The sequence below is a fragment of the Lutra lutra genome, chromosome 10, assembly GCF_902655055.1.
Source record: "Lutra lutra chromosome 10, mLutLut1.2, whole genome shotgun sequence".
In the NCBI taxonomy this organism is placed as follows: Eukaryota; Metazoa; Chordata; class Mammalia; order Carnivora; family Mustelidae; genus Lutra; species Lutra lutra.
This window is the reverse complement of record NC_062287.1, coordinates 19,967,403-19,989,833: the sequence shown is the minus strand read 5'-3', so window position 1 is coordinate 19,989,833 and position 22,431 is coordinate 19,967,403. Positions and strand designations below refer to the sequence as shown.

Below are 22,431 nucleotides of genomic sequence, written 5' to 3'. Positions count from 1 at the left end.
TTATAGTAACTGAGAGATCTAATTTGATACTCTGTGTCAGATGTCCTCAAGTGAATCCCTCTGCCACAATGCAAAAATGCTGTCACCTGATCACACCATGACATTTTGATTTTCAGCAAAAGAAGTTTTCCCCTGTTAGAAGCATTGCTAAAGCTGGGATTCCTTTCAGTCCAGTCCTTGGTCTACTTCTCTTCCTGGCTCTTCCTGAGGCATCTCTCCAGCTTCTCTGGCTTCAACAACCATTTACTTCATGGTGATTCTTAAATCCCTAACTATGGTCTTGATCTATGATTATAATGCATAATCAGTTTTAAATTAGAAATATAAAAATATAAAAATATTATCAATGTTGATGCCCAAATAGAATTATGTAATGATTAGGGGGCAAAACAGTTTTGTAGTATAAAAATAATAAACTGTTCTTGATACCTACACATTCTTTACAGTCTAAATTGTGGGGGGAGCACAGAGGTAAGTGATAGACACCAAGTAGCAGGAGTGAGAGTCCAAGGAGTACTTCTGGGTAGAGCTTGGGAGGGATAGATCAGGTGTTTCTCTGTATTTTGTGGAGCAGATGGGAGGATATCTGTGACTATGGTTCAGTGCTGGTCCTCAGCCCATGTGTTAGATAGAAAAACATTAACTCTCTTCCCTCACACTCCCATAAATGAATCAGTCATTTACTAATTGCTTCAGCTACTAATAACAAGAGTCTGACTGCAGAGGCTTACACTCATAAAGGTTTGTTTTTCTCTAACATAGAAAGAGTCTAGAATAGTAGGCAGTCCAAGGATGATATGGCAGTGTGAGTCAGCAAGGGCTCAGACTCTCTCTTCTCTTCTGTCTCAATAGTGACTTTATTCTAATGGATGCATCATGGGTTCCATATGGCTATTGGAGCTTCCATGTCCACATTCCAAGCAGCAAGAAGACACAAGGACAAAGAAAGGCAGAGGATGCTTTACGTATTCAATGAGTGATCTCCACTGACATCTTATTAGCCACCACCCTCCTTACAAGGGAGAAGGGGCAACTTAGCATTTAACCTCAGGACATTGCCATCTGGAAAAAAAAAAAAAAAAGCCGGGATTTTGTTACTAATTAAGAAGGAGGAAACAGCTATTGGGTAGGCAATTAGCAACCTCTGCCAAACAACAGAATTCGTTTCACTTGCCAGGAGGGAACAGTTAAGAACTGGACCTTTCCACCCCTATTTTTGTTTTCTTACTTGCTGTACTCTATGAGAGAAAGATAGATTAATCCGACAGCTTAAGATGAGAAAAGAGACAAGTTGGTCATGGATGAAACTGTACCCAATCTCTTCATTACTGACCTGTTGGTATTGAATTAATGCAAAATCTTGACAAGGACAAGCCAGAGCTGTACTCTTTCATTTCCAAGACCTCCTCCTGTACCTTATTGGGTGAAATTACAGTCCAGGTTCTGGGAGGGAGATTTGAGTCCCGACATATGTCCCTAATCATTTTTGCTATTAATAAAGATTGTAATATTTTGGTCCTCTTTTGGGTCCTTGTATTTCCTCACTAGTTAGATCTCATAGGAAAAGAAGAATGAGTGATTACTATTGCTAAATCTCTTATCTTTGCACTTTTAGTATAAAGGACTTCTGGGAACCAAACCTGTCATTTTTGCATGCTTTGAGATGCTCCCCCTTGATCAGTATTGGGTTAATAGAAACTGTAAGGGAGGAACAAAATCCCCTCTTCCCATCTTAGATTCCTTCACTAGGGCCCTAAAAATTAGAGACAAAAAACAGCTAGAAGGAGACAAACAGAAGTATGTGTATTAACATGTGCATCCTGCACTCACACAGGAGTACTCAGTGATGGGTAGTTAGAAACTGAGCTTAAATGGTATCTTAAGAAAAAGAATAATAAATTTTTAGGGAAGTGGCAAGACAAAAGAAAAGGGCTTTGAGCCTTTAGGAGTGGCAAATTGTGAAAAGGTAAGAATATGAGGGGTAACTAATGGATGGTAAGGATTAGTTAGTAAGGTTTATTATGTAATTCTGCTGGTGAGGTCTCTGTGCTGAGAAGTTTTGAGAGTTTTCTTCACGGATTAACTTCTGTCCTTCCTGGTAGGGAGAGAAGGGGAACTACCTTTACAAATTTGTCTTGCTTTTAGGTAAATAGGAGGAAAGCAAAGAGTTTTTCTTATATCTACTTTTTCTTAAAATTGCCTTCAGCTCCAAATAACCCTTATGCCAAGAGTGTTATATTTTGGAGTGGCAAATTCTGCTACCCTTCAAAATCATATCAAGATTTGCTTATCTTATAAAATTTGCCCAACCATTTATGAGTTCAACAGACATTCACTAAATTCTTACTAAGCTACAGGTAAAGAGTTCAAGATTTCACTTTTTGGGATCATAGGGCTTAAAATTGTCTCATGTTTCCATTAATATGCACAACCACATGCCTGAATTGATAAATAAACTGAAGAGGTATTAACTGATCAGCTTTCTGAAATCGAGAACCCTAAATTAGGACCTCTGACAAATTAGAACAGTTTGACATCTCCTTGGAGGTAAGACAAGAGTATCTACAAGTTGACAAACAAAATAAAAAAGTATATTTAAGAGGGTAAAGCAAACACTACAAAATAGTTTATTATTGAATAAATCTGGGTGGTTGAAAAGAAGGAGAGGGGATAGGAAGTGGAAATGTGTTAGTTGCATCATTAATCATAGTAGGGAACTAATAGATACAGTAAAGAGTTTTATACAAAGTTATAATCATAAAAGTGTGCATCAAAATATCACACATAAAAAGAGGAAGGAAAGCAAACCATCTAGTGAATGACTAAAATAATATAAATACAAAATATGAAATCATAGCATATTATGATAGATTTAAAGCAAATATATATTACATAAATAAGTGTAAATGTCCTAACCACTCTACTAATAGAAAAAGACTCAGGCTGAATCAATAAGCAAAATACAACTTCATGTTGCATACTAAAAACATATGTAAACCAAATGATTCAAGAAGGTTGAAAATAAAAGTGGTGGCCAAAATGTACCAAGTGAATGAAATGAATAAACAAATAAATAATAATATGGATATGAGAATGGAAATCAGGCCAAAAATGCGAAGGTGAGTAACATGCTACAATTAACAATGTATGTGTAATAGTTTTGACTTTCCATGAAATAAGATAAAATATCAAGAGCTGTAAGAAGAAAAAATATATTGGTGGAAGGAAACTTTCAATTACCTTTCTCAGTCAATAACAAAACAGTTTCCAGGAAAAGAGGACAAAAGACAGAAAATCTTATGTCTAAATAAGATAATCAGTTAGATAAATCTAATTGATATATGTCATTTCCATTATATAAATTGAATATATATGTGTATAGGTATGTGTGTGAGTGTGTGTGTGCACAGTTCTGTCTTAGAAATTAGAAATACAACTTATTGTGAAGAGGACAAGACAGTCATATAAATTGAATGGATATTAGGTCACATAAGCAAACTTCAGTAAATTTCATATATTGGAAATAGTACAGATAATGTTTTCTGATCACTGGTGCAGTAAAACTAAACCTAATGACATAACCAGAATGCAAAGTGCTCTATTATCTGGCTATTGCAAGCTCTTTAAAACTACTTGTAGGTGAAAGAAAACACACATAATTGCAAACTATCTAGGGGCACCTGGGTGGCTCAGTTGGTTAAGTATCCAACTCTTGGCTTCAGCTCAGGTCATGATCTCATGGTTGTGAGGTCAAGTCCCACGTCAGGCTCTATGTTCAGTGTGGAATCTGCTTCAGATTCTCTCTCTCTCTCCTTCTCCTTCTCTCTCTCTCTCTCTCAAATAAAATCTTTAAAAAAATTGCAAATTATCTAGAAGAAGAATATGAAAATCCAACATTTTACAACTCATGGGATATGTGTACAGCTAGAGCAGAAAAATAACTCATAACCTTAAATACTGTATCAATAAACAGAACAATGAAAATAAATGAAATAAACAATATGTCAGGAAAATAAGCATAATAAATTAAAAATAGAGGGTAGGAACTAATAGAGTCAAAATCAGAAATGATTGAATTGGAAAACACAGTAGCAGAATGAATACATAAATTCAGCAGTAGATTCTTGGCAAAAATATACAATAGATGAACTTCTATCTATTCTAATTCAGAAAAAAAGGAAGGGAGGACAAATACAAAAATTAAGAAAGAAGTGGGAAGTAGAAATAGAAGAAATAAAAACCCCCCAAATAAAATACTTTGTTTCAGCTCTATTCAAATGAATTAAGAAGCCTGGATAAAATAGAACATATTTGAGGAAAATATAATTTAATAAAACAAATGCTGAGACATATAGAAAATGTATAGCCCAATTCCATAGGATAAATACAGAAAGTTGTCAGTTACAAAAATTCCCAGACCCAAATGGTTTCACAGAAGAATTTAGCCTAAGAACAAATAGTTCCTATACTATTTAAACTTATCTAAAGCCTAGAAAAAGAAGAAAGTCTCCAAAATTATTTTTTATGATGTAAGCATAACATTGATGCCAAAATCTGGCAAGACTGCATACAAAATAGGAAACTGCAGACCAGCCTTACTTACGAAAATCAATAAAAAAATCCTAAATAAAATTTCAGGTGTTTCCAGCAGCAGAAAAAAAAATAGTAACTAATCATTAACTCATATAAGTAAGATTTAGTCCATGGCTGCATGGATGGTTCAACATTAGGAAATCTAATATAATTTGTTTATTAATAGAGTGAGGAGAAAAAAGTCATATGATCATCTCCACAATGGATATTTGTTAAAATTTATCATACAATCTTGATTAAGTTCACCTTATCAAATAGGACTTGATAGAGCCAATTTGAAGTTTGGATCTCTTTCTCTCTCAAGCTAGAACTAAAACTCTATTGGCTCTTTTTCATTTACTTTTATTTCTAGCAATGTATAATGCTCATCAAACTGCCTGCCCTCTTTGGACAACATTTACAGAGACATTACATTTGTCAAATTTCTTTCCTGGCCCTTAGTAACTCATGCTATAGAAGGCACAATGTAACATTTTTGCTGTCTTGTTCATTTTTATTTATACTCCTTTTATTTTCTAGCTATCCAAGTTTTAGACAAAAATTCTGGACTCCATAACCGTAAGAGCAAAAAAAAACCACAGCATATTGTCCCTAGCTAAGGGCTAGGGACAGGGCTGTCTGTAGCATAAAATTTCTTTGTTTTCTTAACTGTGCAAATATAGTTCCCTGGGAAATATAAAGATCTTTTACTCCTCTTTGAAAAAGGAAAGAGATGTGGCAGAGGAACTTCCTAGGAGGGAACTGAATACCTTTCCATGCAACTCCCATTTTTCTTCAGCCTCTTAGAAGGTAGAAATAATGTGTATTCTCTCGACTATCATCTTTTACAGAGGAATAAACTATTCCCGAGTTAAAGAATCTGCTGAAGGTCACCAGAATGTGGCAGATCTTTTTTTTTTTAATTGAGGTTTAACTGATACATAACATTATATTACTTTTAGGTATACAACATGATTCAATATTTGCATATATTGTGAAATGACCACCACAATGTCTCGTTAACATCTACCACCGAATATAGTTACAGAATTTTTTTCTTATAATGAGAACTGTTAAGATGCAGTCTCTCAGCAACTTTCAAATATGCAATACAGTATTACTGTATTGCGTATTTGTATAGTCACCATGTTGTACATTACATCCTAATGGGTTATTTATTTTTTAAATGGAAGTTTGTAACTTTTGACTCCCTTTACCCATTTTACCCACCTCCTACCCTTGCCTCTGGCAACCACTAATATGTTCTCTGTATCTATGAGCTTGTTTTTGTTTTTTTTTTAGATATCACATATAAGTGTGATCATATGGTATTTATCTTTCTCTGTCTTATTTCATTTAAAATAATGCCCTCAGGATCTATCTGTGCTGTCATAAATGGCAAGATTTCATTCTTCTTTATGGCTGAATCATATTCCATCTTATAACTATTCCATTTCACAAATTATATAATTATTATTGTATACATATTTATACACTACATTTTCTTCATTCATCTGTCAATGGACACTTAGATTGTTTCCATATCCTTGCTATTGTAAATAATGCTACAATGAACACTGGGGTACTTACACATTTTCAAGTAAGTGTTTTTGTTTTCTTTGGATAAATACCCAGAAGTGAAATTGCTGGATCATATAGTAGTTCTATTTTTATTTTTTTGAAGAGCTTCCATACCGTTTTCCATAGCAGTTGCACCAATTTATATTCCTACCAGCAGTGCATGAGGGTTCCCTCTTCTCCACATTCTTGCTAGCACTTGTTAGCTATTGTCTTTTTGAAAATAGTCATTCCAACAGGTGTGAGGAGACATCTTGCCATGGTTTTGATTTGTATTTTCCTCATGATTAGTGATGTTGAGCATCTTTACATGTACCTGTTGACCTTCTGCATATCTTCTTTGGAAGATGTCCATCAGATCCTCTGCCCCCATTTCAATCTGATTTTTTTTTGTTATTGTTATTGAATTGTATGAGTTATTTATATATTTTGGATATTGACTCTTATCAGATAAATGATTTGCAAATATTTTCTCCCATTCAGTAGGCTGCCCTTTCACTTTGCTGCCCATTTCCTTTGCTACAGAAGCTTTTAAGGGTAATGTAGTCCCACTTATTCATTTTCACTTTTATTGCCTTTGTTGACTTCAACCCCAAAAATCATCACTGAGACTGATGTCAAGGAGTTTTACTGCCTATGTGTTCTTCTAGGAGTTTATGGTTTCAAGCCTTTCATGCATTTTGAGTTAATTTTTGTGTATGATGTAAGATAGTGGTCCAGGTGAATTCTTTTGCATGTTGCTGTCCAGTTTCCCTAACACCATTTGTTTAAGAGACTGTCCTTTCCCCATTGTATGTAATAGGCTTCTTTGTTGTAAATTAGTTGAGCATATATGCATAGGTTTATTTCTGTGCTCTCTATTCTGTTCCAATTATCTCTGTATTGATTTTTAATCTAATACCATACTGTTTTGATTACTATAACTTTGTAATATCATTTGAATTCACAGAGCATGATGTCTCTGGCTTATTCATTTTCTCAAGATTGCTTTGACTATTTGGGACCTTTTGTGGTTACATACACATTTTAGAATTGTTTGTTCTGGTTCTGTGAAAAATGCCATTTGAATTTCAATAGGGAATGTATTAAATCTTTAGATAGTTTTGGTAATAAAATGAAGACTTTAACTCTATTAATTCTTCCAATCCATAAGCATGGAATATCTTTTATTTATTTCTGTCTTCAATTTCTTTCATCAGTGTCTTATGGTTTTCAGTGTACAGGTCTTTTACCTCCTGGTTGAATTTATTTCGTCTTTCATTCTTTTTGATGCCATTGTAAATGGCATTGTTTTCTTAATTTCTCTTTCTGATAGTTTGTTATTAGTATATGGAAATACAACCAATTTCTGTATATTGATTATGTATCTTACACATTTTCTGAATTCATTTACTAATTCTTATGGTTTTTTTGGTGGAGTGTTTAGGGTTTTCCACATATGCTATTTTTAAAAATGTTTTATTTATTTGTTCTTTCTTAGAGAGAAAGAGAGAGAGCATGTGCAAGTAGGGGGTGAGGGGTACAGGGAGAGGGATAGAATGTTAAGCAGGCTCTGTGTTTGGTGTGGAGCCCTAGGCAGGGCTTGAGATCATGACCTAAACTGAAATCAAGAGTTGAACACTTAACTGACGGAGCTCCCCCATATATAGTATTATGTCATCTGCAAATAGTGACAGTTTTACTACTTCCTCTATAATCTGAAAGCCTTTTATTTCTTTTTCTTGCCTTATTGATCTGGCTAGGACTTCCAGTTCTATGTTGAATAAAAGTGGTGAGTGTGGGTATCCTTGTCTTCTTCTTGATCTTAGATGAAAAGCTTACAGCTTTTCAACATTGAGTATGGTGTTAGCTGTGGATTTGTCATATATGCCCTTTATTATGTTGAGATACATTCCCTCTATACCCTCCCTTAGTTTTAATCATAAATGGATGTTGTATTTTATCAAATGCCTTTTCTGCATCCAAGAGATAATCATGATTTTTGGCAGATCCTATTTTTAAACCCCACTTTGTCTGGCACTAACTCGATTGCTTTTTTGCACTAATACACATTGCTTTCTAGGAAGGAATGGAAAGAAATAGAAATATGAAATATAGCAATAAGAGAAAAGAGAAAGTGACAATCTGGAGAAATGACTGCAAATTAACATGGAAGAGAGGGTAGACACAGCAGCAGTACCCTATAAGTGAGATATAGTTTGCATTGGTTTAGATTCCAAAATGATCACTTGCACATACCCTTAAAAAGTTTGTGTCCAGAACGAGATAAAGAAAGTCATTACAATGGAACATTTAACCTTGATTTGTTTTCAACAACTCTCACAAGACGGGGGACAGATCAACCTCATTCTGGGAATATGTCACAATCTTCACAGTGTTTGGTTAAAAAAAAAGATTTATAGTTCTATAATTTTGTATACTGAAAGTAAAATAAGAACAAATAATTTTGTAATGCAGTCTAGTGTTATAAAACATTCTGGTAAATGTAAAAAACACAGAATTTATCTTCTTGACACCATTTATTCCAGAAAATAGCAAACAAGGTACTTCTTCAAGGTATCTCCTCAGGATTTGTAAAATTTAAATTTTAAACAAATGGTTTTAAGATGGTTAAAACACTGTTTTGTAGGAATAAATTTGGATCATATATTATATTGGTAAGCATTTAAAATTAGAGAATATAATAATATTTTTTTATCCATAATAGTTTTTAAAACATCTATTATGTAACTGTTAATTAATCAACTCTTTCATTCATTCAACAACTATGTTTTGTACTCCTATTTTTTCTAGGTAATGGGGATACAGCAATAAACAAAATAACGACAAAAAATACTTGAATCTAACATTTTACTGGAATATTTTGTTTATATTTGTGTGTGTTATTTATGGTGTGATTGCCATGTCTTATCCATTCTTCCCTCATCACACAACATAGTAAGTGCCCAGTATGTTTTGCAAATTGAATATATTCAACCTGTTTAAATTTTCCCCTAAAGAACATCTTTTTAAAAAGTTTATATGTTTTAATAACGAGTTAAAAATTTATACAGGGAAGATATCAGAGAGGGAGACAAACCATGAGAGACTTTGGACTCTGGGAAACAAACTGGGGGTTAAGAAGGTTACAGAACGAGGGGGGTGGGGGGAGGGGGTAACTGGGTGATGAATATTAAGGAGGGAATAATGTATTATATGTTGGCTAAATGAACATAATAAAAAATTTTATACAGGGACTTATGTAAAATCCATGACTATGCATTTAGGGGCCTAAAAAATGTAAAATATAGATTTTAAGTAAAGTCTCCCTCCCCCCTTGTTTAAACATCACTGAGTCACCAGCACAACCTGGTGGCTGTTTGACTGAACTGCCTGGTTTAGAGTTTAAAATTTCTCTTTAGAGTTATGTCTCCATTCCTGTCTTGATCTGGGCTTTTCTCTCTTTTTTTATTTACTTATTTTTCTATTTAAAAATCACATAAGAATCTTGTAAATATTGTGATTAAAATTTACATGGCTTTTTGTTAAGCAAATGTTTGTATTTCAAAATACTCCATGTGCTGGTCCTCTAATAACAACATGACTGGCATCTATGAAAAACCCACAGTGAACATCATTCTCAATGGGGAAAAACAGCTTTTCTGCTAAGGTCAGGAACACGGCAGGGATGTCCACTATCACCACTGCTATTCAACATAGTACTAGAAGTCCTAGCCTCAGCAATCAGACAACAAAAAGAAATAAAAGGCATCTGAATTGGCAAAGAAGAAGTCAAACTCTCACTCTTTGCAGATGATATTATACTTTATGTGGAAAACCCAAAGACTCCACTCCAAAACTGCTAGAACTCATACAGGAATTCAGGAAAGCGTTAGGATATAAAATCAATGCACAGAAATCAGTTGCATTTCTATACGCCAACAGCAAGACAGAAGAAAGAGAAATTAAGGAGTCAATCCCATTTACAATTGCGCCCAAAACCATAAGATACCTAGGAATAAACCTAACCAAAGAGGCAAAGAATCTGTACTCGGAAAACCATAAAGTACTCATGAAAGAAACTGAGAAAGACACAAAGAAATGGAAAAACGTTCCATGATCATGGATTGGAAGAACAAATAATGTGAAAATATCTATGCTAACTAAAGCAATCCACACATTTATCACAAACCCTATCAAAATATCATCAATGTTTTTTCAAAGAAATGGAACAAATAATCCCAAAATTTATATGGAACCAGAAAAGACCCCAAATGACCAGAGGAATGTTGAAAAAGAAAACCAAAGTTGGTGGCATCACAATGCCAGACTTCAAGCTCTATTACAAAGCTGTCATCATCAAGACAGTATGGTACTGGCACAAAAACAGACACATAGACCAACGGAACAGAATAGAGAGCCCAGAAATGGACCCTCAACTCTATGGCCAACTAATCTTTGACGAAGCAGGAAAGAACGTCCAATGGAAAAAGGACAGTCTCTTCAACAAATGGTGTTGGGAAAATTGGACAGCCACATGCAGAAAAATGAAACTGGACAATTACCTTACACCAGAAACAAAACGCACTCAAAACGGATCAAAGACTTCAATGTGAGACAGGAATCCGTCAAAATCCTTGAGGAGAACACAGGCAGCAACCTCTTCAACCTCAGCCGCAGCAACTTCTTCCTAGAAACATCGCCAAAGGCAAGGGAAACAAGGGCAAAAATGAACTATTGGGACTTCATCAAGATCAAAAGCTTTTGCACAGCAAAGGAAACAGTCAATGAAACCAAAAGACAACTGACAGAATGGGAGAAGATATTCACAAATGACATATCAGATAAAGACTAATATTCAAAATCTATGAAGAACTTATCAAACCCAACACACAAAGAACAAATAATTCAATCAAGAAATGGGCAGAAGACATGAACAGACATTTCTGTAAAGAAGACATCCAAACGACCAACATGAAAAAGTGCTCCACACCACTGGGCATCAGGGAAATATAAATCAAAACCACAGTGAGATATCACCTCACACCAGTCAGAATGGCTAAAATTAACAAGTCAGGCGACAACAGATTTTGGCGAGGATGTGGAGAAAGGGGAACCCTCCTACACTGTTGGTAGGAATGCAAGCTGGTGCAGCCACCCTGGAAAACGGTATGGAGATTCCTCAAAAAGTTGAAAATAGAGCTACTCTATGACCCAGCAATTGCATACTGGGTATTTACCCTAAAGATACAAATGTAGTGACCCGAAGGGACATATGCACTCCAATGTTTACAGCAGGAATATCCACAATATGGAAAGAACCTAGATGTCCATCAACAGATGAATGGATAAAGAAGATATGGGAGATATATATACATACACACACATACATACACATAGTCACACAATGGAATACTATGCAGCCATCAAAAGAGATGAAATCTTGCCATTTGCAATGATGTGGATGGAATTAAAGGATATTGTGCTGAGCAAAATAAGTCAATCAGAGAAAGACAATTATCATATGATCTCTCTGATATGAGGAATTTGAGAGGCAGGACAGGGGTGTCATGGAGGGTAGGGAGGGAAAAAATGAAACAAGATGGGATCAGGGGGAGATAAATCATAAGAGACTCTTAATCTCACGAAAAACTGAGGGTTGCTGGGGGGTGGGGTGGTAGGGATAGGATGGCTGGGTTACAGACATTGAGGAGGGTATATCCTATGGTAGGTACTATGAAATGTATAAGCTTGATGTTCAAAGATCTGTACCTCTGAGGGAAATAATACATTATATATTAATTTTTTTTAAAAAAGCAAAAACACAAACAAAAACAAACAAACAACATGGCTGGAAGATTTGTCCCTCCTCAAAGTTAATTCATTTCTTTTTTGTTGTTGTTAATTAATTTCTAGAGGATAAGAAGAGTATTGTGCACTTTTTCATTACAATCCTATTCCCCGCAGGAAATTAATATTTTGTGAATTAAAAGCAATTTTTGTTTTACTTATTTGTAACATTTTTAAAAGTTTGTGGGCTTTCCAGGTGATTGATGCTCATTTGACAGAGTCCTGGAAAAATATTTTTGTCAGATCCCTGAGACCTATAATCTGAAGTGCTGGAGATGGTTTTTCCTTCAAGTGACCACAGCTAGAAATATCTGGGAGGAAGCTCAATGATTATCAGAAAGGTCTTCAAATCTATTTCACCATGGATAGGGACAGTTGCACTAGAAGACCTCTAATTCTAAGATTTAAAAAATATTAATGATGCATTAAAATACATAATTTTCAACTGCTTGCACTTCCACTAACTAATGTAGGAATTTGACTCTTGTGAAATTTCCTCCAGAATTTTTGGGAGTCTCCAGAAGGATCTTGCTGTGCTCAGGAACCAGACATCTCAGCACACTAGTCTCTTGCCGCCCCCCTCTCCCCTAATCAGATGATATATTGCTCTTTTTGTTCTTCTCTGAGGAAAAGAACAGCTGCTTAGGCCCGAGTTTCTGTCACATTTGTCTGTTGCCCCTCTCACCAGAGCTCAGAGAACAGTCCATGGGAGTACAGACATATTCTCTGAGGCTCTGCTACCAGCTCCTGACACAGAATTCTACTTCCTTCATCCCTCATTTTCCACTTCCCACACACATCTGCTGCTCTGGATGGTGGCCACTTCCATTGCTTTTTTTCTTTTTCACATATCAATGTAGGCAACATTTAAATGAGCATCTATGATGTACTGGGCTCTGCATTTGGCATTGGGGATACAGCACTGAACTCTGCAGATATGGTCCCAGTTCTCGTGGAGCATCCATCCCAACAAATAAATATGGACACAAAACAAGGTCATCTCACCATTCATCGTTATGTTGGGTGGCTCGGTTGGTGGGGGAAATTCATTCTGATAGGTACAGAACGAACATAGGATGCTCCCTAACCATTTATATTAAGGATACATCAAAGCTTAAGAAAGCTGCTCTAGTATGTAAAACATTGATAGCACTGAAAATGTTCACCTCAAATTAAAGATAATAATAAAATCAACCTAAATGAGTAATACCTTAAGATTTCAGGGTTTTTTTTAAAGATTTTATTTATTTGACAGAGAGAGATCACAAGTAGGCAAAGAGGCAGGCAGAGAGAGAGGGGGAAGCAGGCTCTATGATGAGCAGAGAGCCCAATGCTGGGCTGGAACCCAGGACCCTAAGATCATGGCCCGAGCCAAAGGCAGAGACTTAACCCACTGAGCCACCCAGGTGCCCCTTGAGATTTCAGTTTTAAAGAAAATATAATTTTAAAAAATTTCTTGAAATGTTTTAACTTCTCTGTTTCAGAGATAAAAGCCTATATTCTTTATCTTTTTAAAAAATGAAACTTCTAATTTTAATTGTAGATTCACATGAAGTTATAAAAACAATGCAGAGAGATCTCATGTATCTTTTATTCAGTTTTCCCCAATGGTAACGTTTTAAGACTATAGTATAATATCACAACTGAGATATTGATAGTGACATAATCTATTGGTTTTATTCAGATTTTCCCAGTTTTACGTTTACTGGTGTGTGTGTGTGTGTGTGTAGTTCTATACAATTTCATCACATGTGTAGACTTGTGCATTCACCTCCCATAGTCAAGATACAGAAGAGTTTCAGATGTATCATGTTGTTGTTTTACAATTACATCCACTTCTCTCCTTAAACTTAATTTCCATCTTTAAATTCTGAAAACCCCTAATCTGCTATCAATAAAATTAATTCAATTAATATTATATAAATGGAATAATACAATTTGTAACATTTTGAGATTGGCTTTTCACTCAGTATAATTTTCTTGAAATTCATCTAGGTTGTTGCATGTATCTATAGCTCATTCCTTTTTTTTTTTTTTTAAAGATTTTATTTACTTATTTGAAGGCAGAGGGAGAGCGAGCATGAGTTGGTGGGGAGAGGCAGAGGGAGAGGAAGAAGCAGGCTTCCCACTGAGCAGGGACTTGATGTGGGGCTTGATCCCAGGACAAGGGACAAATTATTCATCACTGTATCAAGATTGGAGGAGTGTTTCTAATATGAAGGCAGCAGGTTTCTAAACTTGGAGATACATGGAAGAGAGAGGAGTATAGAGCTGAGAGACAATGCTATCTTATGGATTAATTCTCTTCTGTCCTCCTTTCAATCCTAAAGAAATGTTGTGGGTTCCAGAGTCCATAGTAAGTGAAAGTATATTATGTTGAACTTAGCCAGGCACCAAAGTATCATGATATTATCACCAAATATCCTGAAAATGTGGTTTGAATATAGCCTAAACTAGACAATCCAGGTAAACTAAGTCCTTTTGATTCTGTCTTCCCCATAGTTTTTAACAGAAGAAGAATTTGTATGTAACTTACTTCTAATAGCTTTAGTGGCAAAAAAACAAACTTGCAGCAAGTGAGGTTGGTGTTACATGAAAGAGGACTCATTGGTAAAACCAATAATGACATTGCTTTCCTGGTGTGGTATCTGATACTTAGCATTCTAGAGCCTAAGATTTAGGGCAAGGCAGCTGCCAGTCCTAATGAGGACACCAATATGCCATCAGTTTTTACCATAGTTCAAGCCAAACCTGAGGACTATGCAAAATCGCAGAGATGTTTTTACTCTGTTTCTGCGGCCACCCTGAGATAAAATTTTATCTACCATGATGAATTCTCATGTTATAGAAATTCCACAGTCACTTTGCATACACAGCTAATTTATTTACTTGGTTTTAGTAGCTTCCACTGACATGGGCATAAGTTACATTTTGGAGATGGGTTTTTAATTTCACATATATAATAAATAGTACAACCCAACCTTATTTCATTTTAGTTTCTGAAGGTAAAATTGCATGTTCTTCCTCATTTATATTGTAGCCCAACCACACAGTTTATTTTTTGTTTCAAAGGAAATACGAGTTCTTCAGAAGAAACAAGGTATTTTACAAATGGGGAGTGCTGGTTACCTAGAACATTAGCCAGTTTGAAGGATATGTGTGTTACTATAGAAAGAATGGTATTTCTTTCTATTGTATCGAACCAGACTCTTTTTTCAGTCTTGAAGAGTTATAGTCATGCATTTATTTTTTTTTAAGTTTTTTTTTTTTTTTTTAATTTGACAGATCACAAGTAGGCAGAGGAGCAGGCAGAGAGAGAGGAAGGAAAGCAGACTCCCTGCTGAGCAGAGAGCCTGATGCAGGCTGGATCCCAGGACTCTGGGATCATGACCTGAGCCAAAGACAGAGGCTTTAACCCACTGAGCCACCCAGGCGCCCCTATAGTCATGCATTTAAAGAAAGCTAATTTTCTAGGGGAAAAATGATAGTTTTTATTAACATAAACTTTTAATCTGGCTTAGAGAAAAATTCTATCTAACAAGTTTACAAACTTAATTCCGTAAGTATTTATTTTGCCTGATTCTAGACTAACCATGCATAAGAGAAAGAAGAAAGACTATGTGGTCAAATTCTATTTGATTAGACAGAGATGTCAACAAAATTTTGATTAGACAGGGACTTCAACAAAATTATGACACTCTGAAATATGTAGGTTTATCTACATATGTAATATATATATATATATATATATATATATATATATATATCTTATATCCAATGCTTTTATAACAGAAGTCAGATTAAATTAATTTAAATTAATTAGGTTCATTTCTATCGGTTCTTAGCTGTTATCAACATATGCCATATTTTTAAGCTAATACTTGAGATCCCTTCAACAAAGCATAAATATCTCACAGATAGTGAGGCTTTGTTGAACTTACCACAGTCCCTAATACAGCATGTAAGGGAGTGCCTTTCTTTGGTCCCCCTGAGAATCATTAAGGAAAATAGTGTTGTAGCTCTGTATTCACACAAAACAAGAAATTTGGTAGAGTGCTATTTTTGATATTTTGTATTATTAAAGATTACATTTTTTCCTTTTTTCAAATGTTAAATACTTCCGAAAGTATTCACAGAGATTCAGTCATGCCTCATCAGTATTACACCATATAATTATAAAAATTCATATTAAATATTTCTAGAAGCATAAGCTTTCTTCAGTCTGGGTTAAAACCTTTATGGGCCATTCTTCTATTTACAGAGACTTTCAGCTAAGGGTGTCATTCCCACCCTCACTTTCAGGCAGATTCTAAAATAATTCTTCAGATTATTATCTCCCTTCTCTTATATTTCCTTTTTACCCCTTTAATTCTGCCCTGAGAGGCAAATGATAACACAGAAAGAATACAGGACTTGTTTTTAGATGAATTAGTTACAAATCTGGGCTCTGTTTTGAACTAATTGCGGGACTAATTTCTGTATCTTAGTTTTTCCATCTCTAAAGCAGAACCTTAGGACTTGCATTATGATTAACATTTGAAAGGACACAACTCCTGTTAAGAACTCCATAAATGTTAACTCTGTCTCCTCTAAAGCCTAATTTACAAATGCAAAGCGTGAAACCCTCCATGACAAAGGTCTGCAGATTTTTGTTTGCATGCCTTAAATAGAAAAAGAAAGGCTTCCAACCTTTGCAAACGGGAATATCTGGGCGGAGAAGCCTCATGTTGAACCTGACACTTTATTTTGTGGCTAAGGACACTCCCTAAGCCGTGAATTTTGTTTGATTCATTAAGGATCTCAAAGTATTTTTTGAGAATTAGGAAAATATTAGGAGAATAAAGCCAATCAGAAGACAGGACAGTAGCAATCTTCTTTCTAATATATCAGACCATTTGCTCAATGCTAGAAACCTAGCCATGTTTCTCAAGAAATGTCTGTGATTTTCACCATGGGTGAGTTTGAAGGTTGGCAGGTTGGTGAGTCTCACTCATTTTCAGCCATCCACAGGAATAAAAAATTTTTGGAAACCAAAGTTCACAAAGGTATCTATCTTTCTCTACCTCATCTGTGGGTTAGGAAATCTGGTATAGAAGTCAGGACTAAAAGAACTCTGAAATTCTGGAAAATTTATAACTTATACAGTAAAAATTTTAAAAATCAGAAGGGGCCATATGTAATTGTTTTTAGGGAAAACAGAGTAGGGTGACATTATCAGACACCATTCCACCATAATGTTTGCTTATGTATGAAAAGTACATGGAAAGAAGCAAAGTGGGAGCTGGTCTAAAAAGAAGTAGGAATTGGGAGTTGAGTTTGATAAGTTCTGTATAGATCTTGGATACTAGCCCTTTATCTAACGCGTCATTTGCAAATAACTTCTCCCATTCCGTAGGTTGTCTTTTAGTTTTGTTGACTGTTTCCTTTGCTGTGCAGAAATTTTTATCTTGATGAAGTCCCAATAGGTCAATTTTGCTTTCATTTCCCTTGCCTTTAGAGACATGTCTTGCAAGAAGTAGCTGCGGCCGGCCGAGGTCAAAGAAGTTACTGCCTGCATTCTCCTCTTGGATTTTGATGGATTCTTGTCTCACATTAGGTCTTTCATCCATTATAAGTTTATCATTGTGTATGATGTAAGAGAATGGTTCAGTTTCATTCTTCTGCATGTGGCTGTCAAGTAGTTAAAAACAGAGCTGCACTACGGCCCAACAATTGCACTACTGGGTTTTTACCCCAAAGATATAGATGTAGTGAAAAGAAGGGCCAAATGTACCCCAAAGTTCATAGCAGCAATGTCCACAATAGCCAAACTGTGGAAGAAACCAAGATGTCCTTCAACAGATGAATAGATAAAGAAGATGTGGGTCATATATACAATGGAATATCTCAGCCATCAGAAAAAAAGGAATACCTACCATCTACATCGTCGTGATGGAACTGGAGGGTGTTATGCTAAGTGAAATATGCCAGTCAGAGAAGGACAATTATCATATGGTTTAACTCATATGTGGAATATAAGGAGTAGTACAGAGGATCATAGGGGAAGGGAGGGAAAACTGAATGGGAAGAAATCAGAAAGGGAGACAAACCATGAGAGACTCTTGACTATAGGAAACAAACTGAGTGTTGCAGAAAGGGAGGTGGGTAGGGGGATGGGGTAACTGAGTGATGGGGATTAAGAAGGGCACATGATGTGAACATTGGGTGTTCTATGCAACTAATGAATCACTGAACACTATATCAAAAACTAATGATGCACTAAATGTTAGCTAATTGAATTTAAATAAAAAAAAGAAGTAAGGAATTGGGCTGAATCTCTGGAGCATACTGTTAAGAATAAAGCTCAGTTCAGTACGTGGCTGAGAATAACCATGAGATTTAACAATGTTTGCATGCTTAATTAACATGCTTACAGAGAAATAAGTGTTTAAAGGAAAAACCTTGTTCTGAAGAAAATTATGGGTGCAAACACACACACACACACACACACACACACACACACACACACACACACCATACACACACCCTAACAACCCAGTAACATTAGTTCTGTTTAATTTGCAATTCTCTTCAGCGTTTTTTTCAGAGCACATTTGACATCTTTGTTCCTTAGACTATAGATGAGAGGATTCAACATGGGTACTATATTAGTGTAAAATACTGAGAAGAACTTCCCCTGGCCCATAGAACCAGCAGGAGAGGTCTTGAGATGTGTGAACAACCCAGATCCATAGAACAGACTAACAGTCACTATGTGAGAGCCACAGGTGCTGAAGGCTTTGGACCAATCCCGAGCTGATGAGACATGGAGGACACTGGAAAGTATTAGAGCATACGAAATGAAAATAATGAAGCTGGATATTATGACCACTGTACTTACAACAATGGAATCTACCAGCTCACTGGCAAAGGTATTGCTGCAGGAGACCTGGAGGAGGGGGAAGATGTCACACATGTAATGGTTGATGGTGTTCAAATCACAAAAGGACAATCTGACCATGTCCCCTGTGTGGATCATGGCACCAGCAAACCCCATCACATAAGAACCAAACATCAGCAGAGAACAGACCTGAGGAGACATGGTAACTGTGTACAGCAAGGGTTTACAGATGGCCACATAGCGATCATAGGCCATGGCTGTCAACACGTAGCACTCAGAATGGACAAAGAAACAGAAAAAAAACAGCTGAGTCATGCATTCTGTAAAGGAGATGATATTCTGCTCTGATACAAAGTTCATCAGCATTTTAGGAGTAATGACCAAGGAGTGGCAGAGATCTATGAAGGATAAGTTGAAGATGAAAAAGTACATGGGAGTATGCAAGTGAGAATTCAGGCAAATTAGAGTAATTAAGCTCAGATTCCCTACCACAGTGACAACATAGTTCAGGAAGAAGAGAAAGAAAAGGGGTAACTGGAGTTGAGACTGATCTGTTAGTCCTACCAGAATGAACTCTGTCACTGAAGAGCCATTTTCCGTAGCCATTATCTGCAGGGCTATGATCTATAAGGAAATGAGAGAAGGAAGGAAGGGACATCAGGAAGGGGCTCAGATCCTTTGCTTCTAGAGTAAGGCCTTCTAGAGGAAGAGGCTCAGGTATGGCTGTTGGAACAGCGACCTGGAAGGAGAGCCAGGGCAAGGACTTTCCATCTTTAACTTTCTTCTCTTGCTTGTCCTTTTCTTCCATGTTTTCAGATCTCAGCTATAACTCCTCACCTCCCCTGGTCTAACATAATCCAGGGTGAAGACTTCTAGCATGGACACCAAAAGTGATGATCACATGTGAGAGATAAGGAAGCAGTATCTTGAAGAGATGAATAGGCTGGTCAAGGTCCTACACATAGAGAACCGTGGAGCCGAAGTTGTACTTGGGACCACTTCCTATGAAAATCCCTGGAGCTCTGAGACAGTAAAGTCACTGTGATACCCACTGCACCCACTGTCCAACCCACTCTCTCCCGCTCCCTTTCAGAAATTCAGTACCCTGCTTAGTGAAAGTGCTAAGAAATAAAAAGTTTCAGCAAGATTAAGTAACTTGTTCAAGATCATATGTTGTAACTAGAGGAATTTGAATTCCCCTATTGTTATGAACTTCTCCTGCCCATTCCCTTTATCCAGTCTTACCTCAAAATCACAATGAATCGTTTAGGAAGGACAAGTGGCCTCCCTACACCTCTCCCCTGCTGTAGCCGTGGGAATGAAAACATCAGAACAGAAGGACTCAGTTGCCCAACTTCCTTTTGCATGGAGATCTCACCACTGCCAGACCCCGAAGTGTTCTTTTCCCTTCACTGTCCTAGAGAAGACAAAGGCCCTGAAAATGGAGAAGCCAACATCCCTTCTGTTTGTGGATTTGCAGAAAATGTCTTCATGCAGAAAATGTCTTCAGGGCAAGGCAAATGCATCAACTTAATGTCTCCAAACCATCAGCAGGCTAATATTTCGAATTTGTCTTATTCTCTGTGGATCTCAGCAACTTGTTCAGAAGCTTGGAAAACAAGGCTCATTTAGCATCAAAGTTTGATCAGGCTCCTGAGGGAAGAAATTACTGAGCCTGTGTTTACATCCTTTGTCAATAAGTTAACATTAGTTCCCTTGGGACTCAATGTTCTCCAAGCATCAGTTCACATTAAAAATTTTGGATGTTCTGTGCAGGGAGGGAGAAGCCTCCTTTGTGCTCCTACTTATCCTAGAGCTCATGCTCCATTATGAAAGAGGAGTGTTCAGGGGCAAAGCCATTGCCATTGCCATTGCCAATAATATTTTTTTTCATTGTTTTGCGATTGGTATAGAATTATGTCATAACTTTATATTATCCATCTTTTTGTGTGTTTCATATCTATAGAAAAGTATAATAGAGAAATATTAAAAGAATAACCCCACTCTAGAGGGTGCCTGGGTGGCTCAGTTGGTTGAGTATCCACCTCTTTGTTTCAGCTCAAGTCATAATCTCAGGTTGTGAGATCGAGCCCTGCACTGGGTTCTGCACTCAGTGCAGAGTATGGTTGAGAGATTCTCTCTCCCTTTCTCACCCTCTCTGCTTTCCCCCCGTCTTGTTCTCTCTTTCTCTCTCCAATAAATAAATAAAATCTTTAAAAACAGAATGAACTCTGGAGTCAAATTAATCAGACTTCAATTCAAAATCCTCTGCTTACTTATGTCTGTGATCTTGGACAAATTACTTAATCACTCTGACTGTATTTTACCTCATCTACATTATAAGTTTAATAATAGTTCCTACTTTCTTAGATTGCTTTGAGGATTAAATGCCTCAGTCTCCAGCACATTTAGCACACTGCTTGGTATATGCTAAGTGCTAAGTAAGTATTAGGTTTCCTTCATCTTTATCCTTATCTATATCTACATATGGACCTCTTCCCCAAGTTCCTAATTCTGTACCCAACTGTTTACTAGACATCCCTACCCAATTGAATTCAGCATCTCCTGTGGCCCCAGAACTATTTCTCTTCTTGCTATCTTTTTCTAAGTTAATGGCACCATCCTTAACCTCATGAGCTAATCTAGAAATGGGTTGTCATTCTGGGCTCCTCCTTCCCACTAACAATTAGCATCTGTTCTTCAAAGTTTACATAATTCTATTTCCTTAAAGTCCCTGGTTTCTTACCCTTCCTCTTCACTGTACTGCCTTTGATAAAGTTCCTTTGCCTCAAGTTTGGAATACTTTAAAAGCTTTCTTATCCTGGGGTCCTACCATCACCCATTACATTAGTTTTTTATTATTGTGTAATAGACTACCATAAACTTAGTGTCTTAAAAGAACACCCATTTATTAGTCATAGTTCTGTAGGTTAGAAGTCTGGTACAGAATGTCATGTTGGATTCTCTGCCCAACTGAAATCAGGGTGTGGGCAGGCCAGCATTTCCTTCTGGAGGCTCTGGGGGAGGAATGTTTCCAAGGTCATTCAGGTTGTTGGCAGAATTCAGTTCCTTGAGGTCTCCAGTCCCCTGCTGGCTATTCACTAGGGGTCACTCTCAGCTTCTACACGCTGCCTGCATTCCTTTGTATAGTCCTCCTGTCTTCAATCCAGCAATAAACAACCCATGAATCCTTCTTGGGCTTTGACTCTCTGACTATCCCCTTCTACCACAAGCTTGAGAAAAAATTCTCTGCCTTTAAAATGCTTGTGTGATTGGATTTGGCCTGCGCTGATAACCTCCCTAATTTAAGGTCAGCTATACCATATAACATAGCACAGTCACTAGAGTGATACCTCACAGGTTCTCCTCATACTCAGAGGAGAGAGGATTATACAAGGGAGAAGATCACTGAGGAGTCATGTTTTAGAATTCTGCTGTCCACAACCATTTTCTCTGAAATCTATTCACACATTTTATATAGAATTACCAATAGAGAATGTATCATTCCCTTCCCTAAATCCCTCTGCTTCTCTCCCAGCACAAGTGCAAACCACTCAGTCGGTCAAAGAAAG

The 22,431-nt window shown here is 36.6% G+C and overlaps 1 protein-coding gene across 1 annotated transcript; it reads right to left on the bottom strand.

The window, feature by feature from the left end:
* Window positions 1-18,532: 18,532 nt before the first annotated feature.
* On the bottom strand, window positions 18,533-19,477 carry LOC125079010 (olfactory receptor 143-like). The gene has a single exon (XM_047692331.1). It carries the CDS (start codon window positions 19,463-19,465, stop codon window positions 18,533-18,535), a length of 933 nt encoding a protein of 310 aa, XP_047548287.1. The 5' UTR covers window positions 19,466-19,477.
* Between the last annotated feature and the right edge of the window lie 2,954 nt (window positions 19,478-22,431).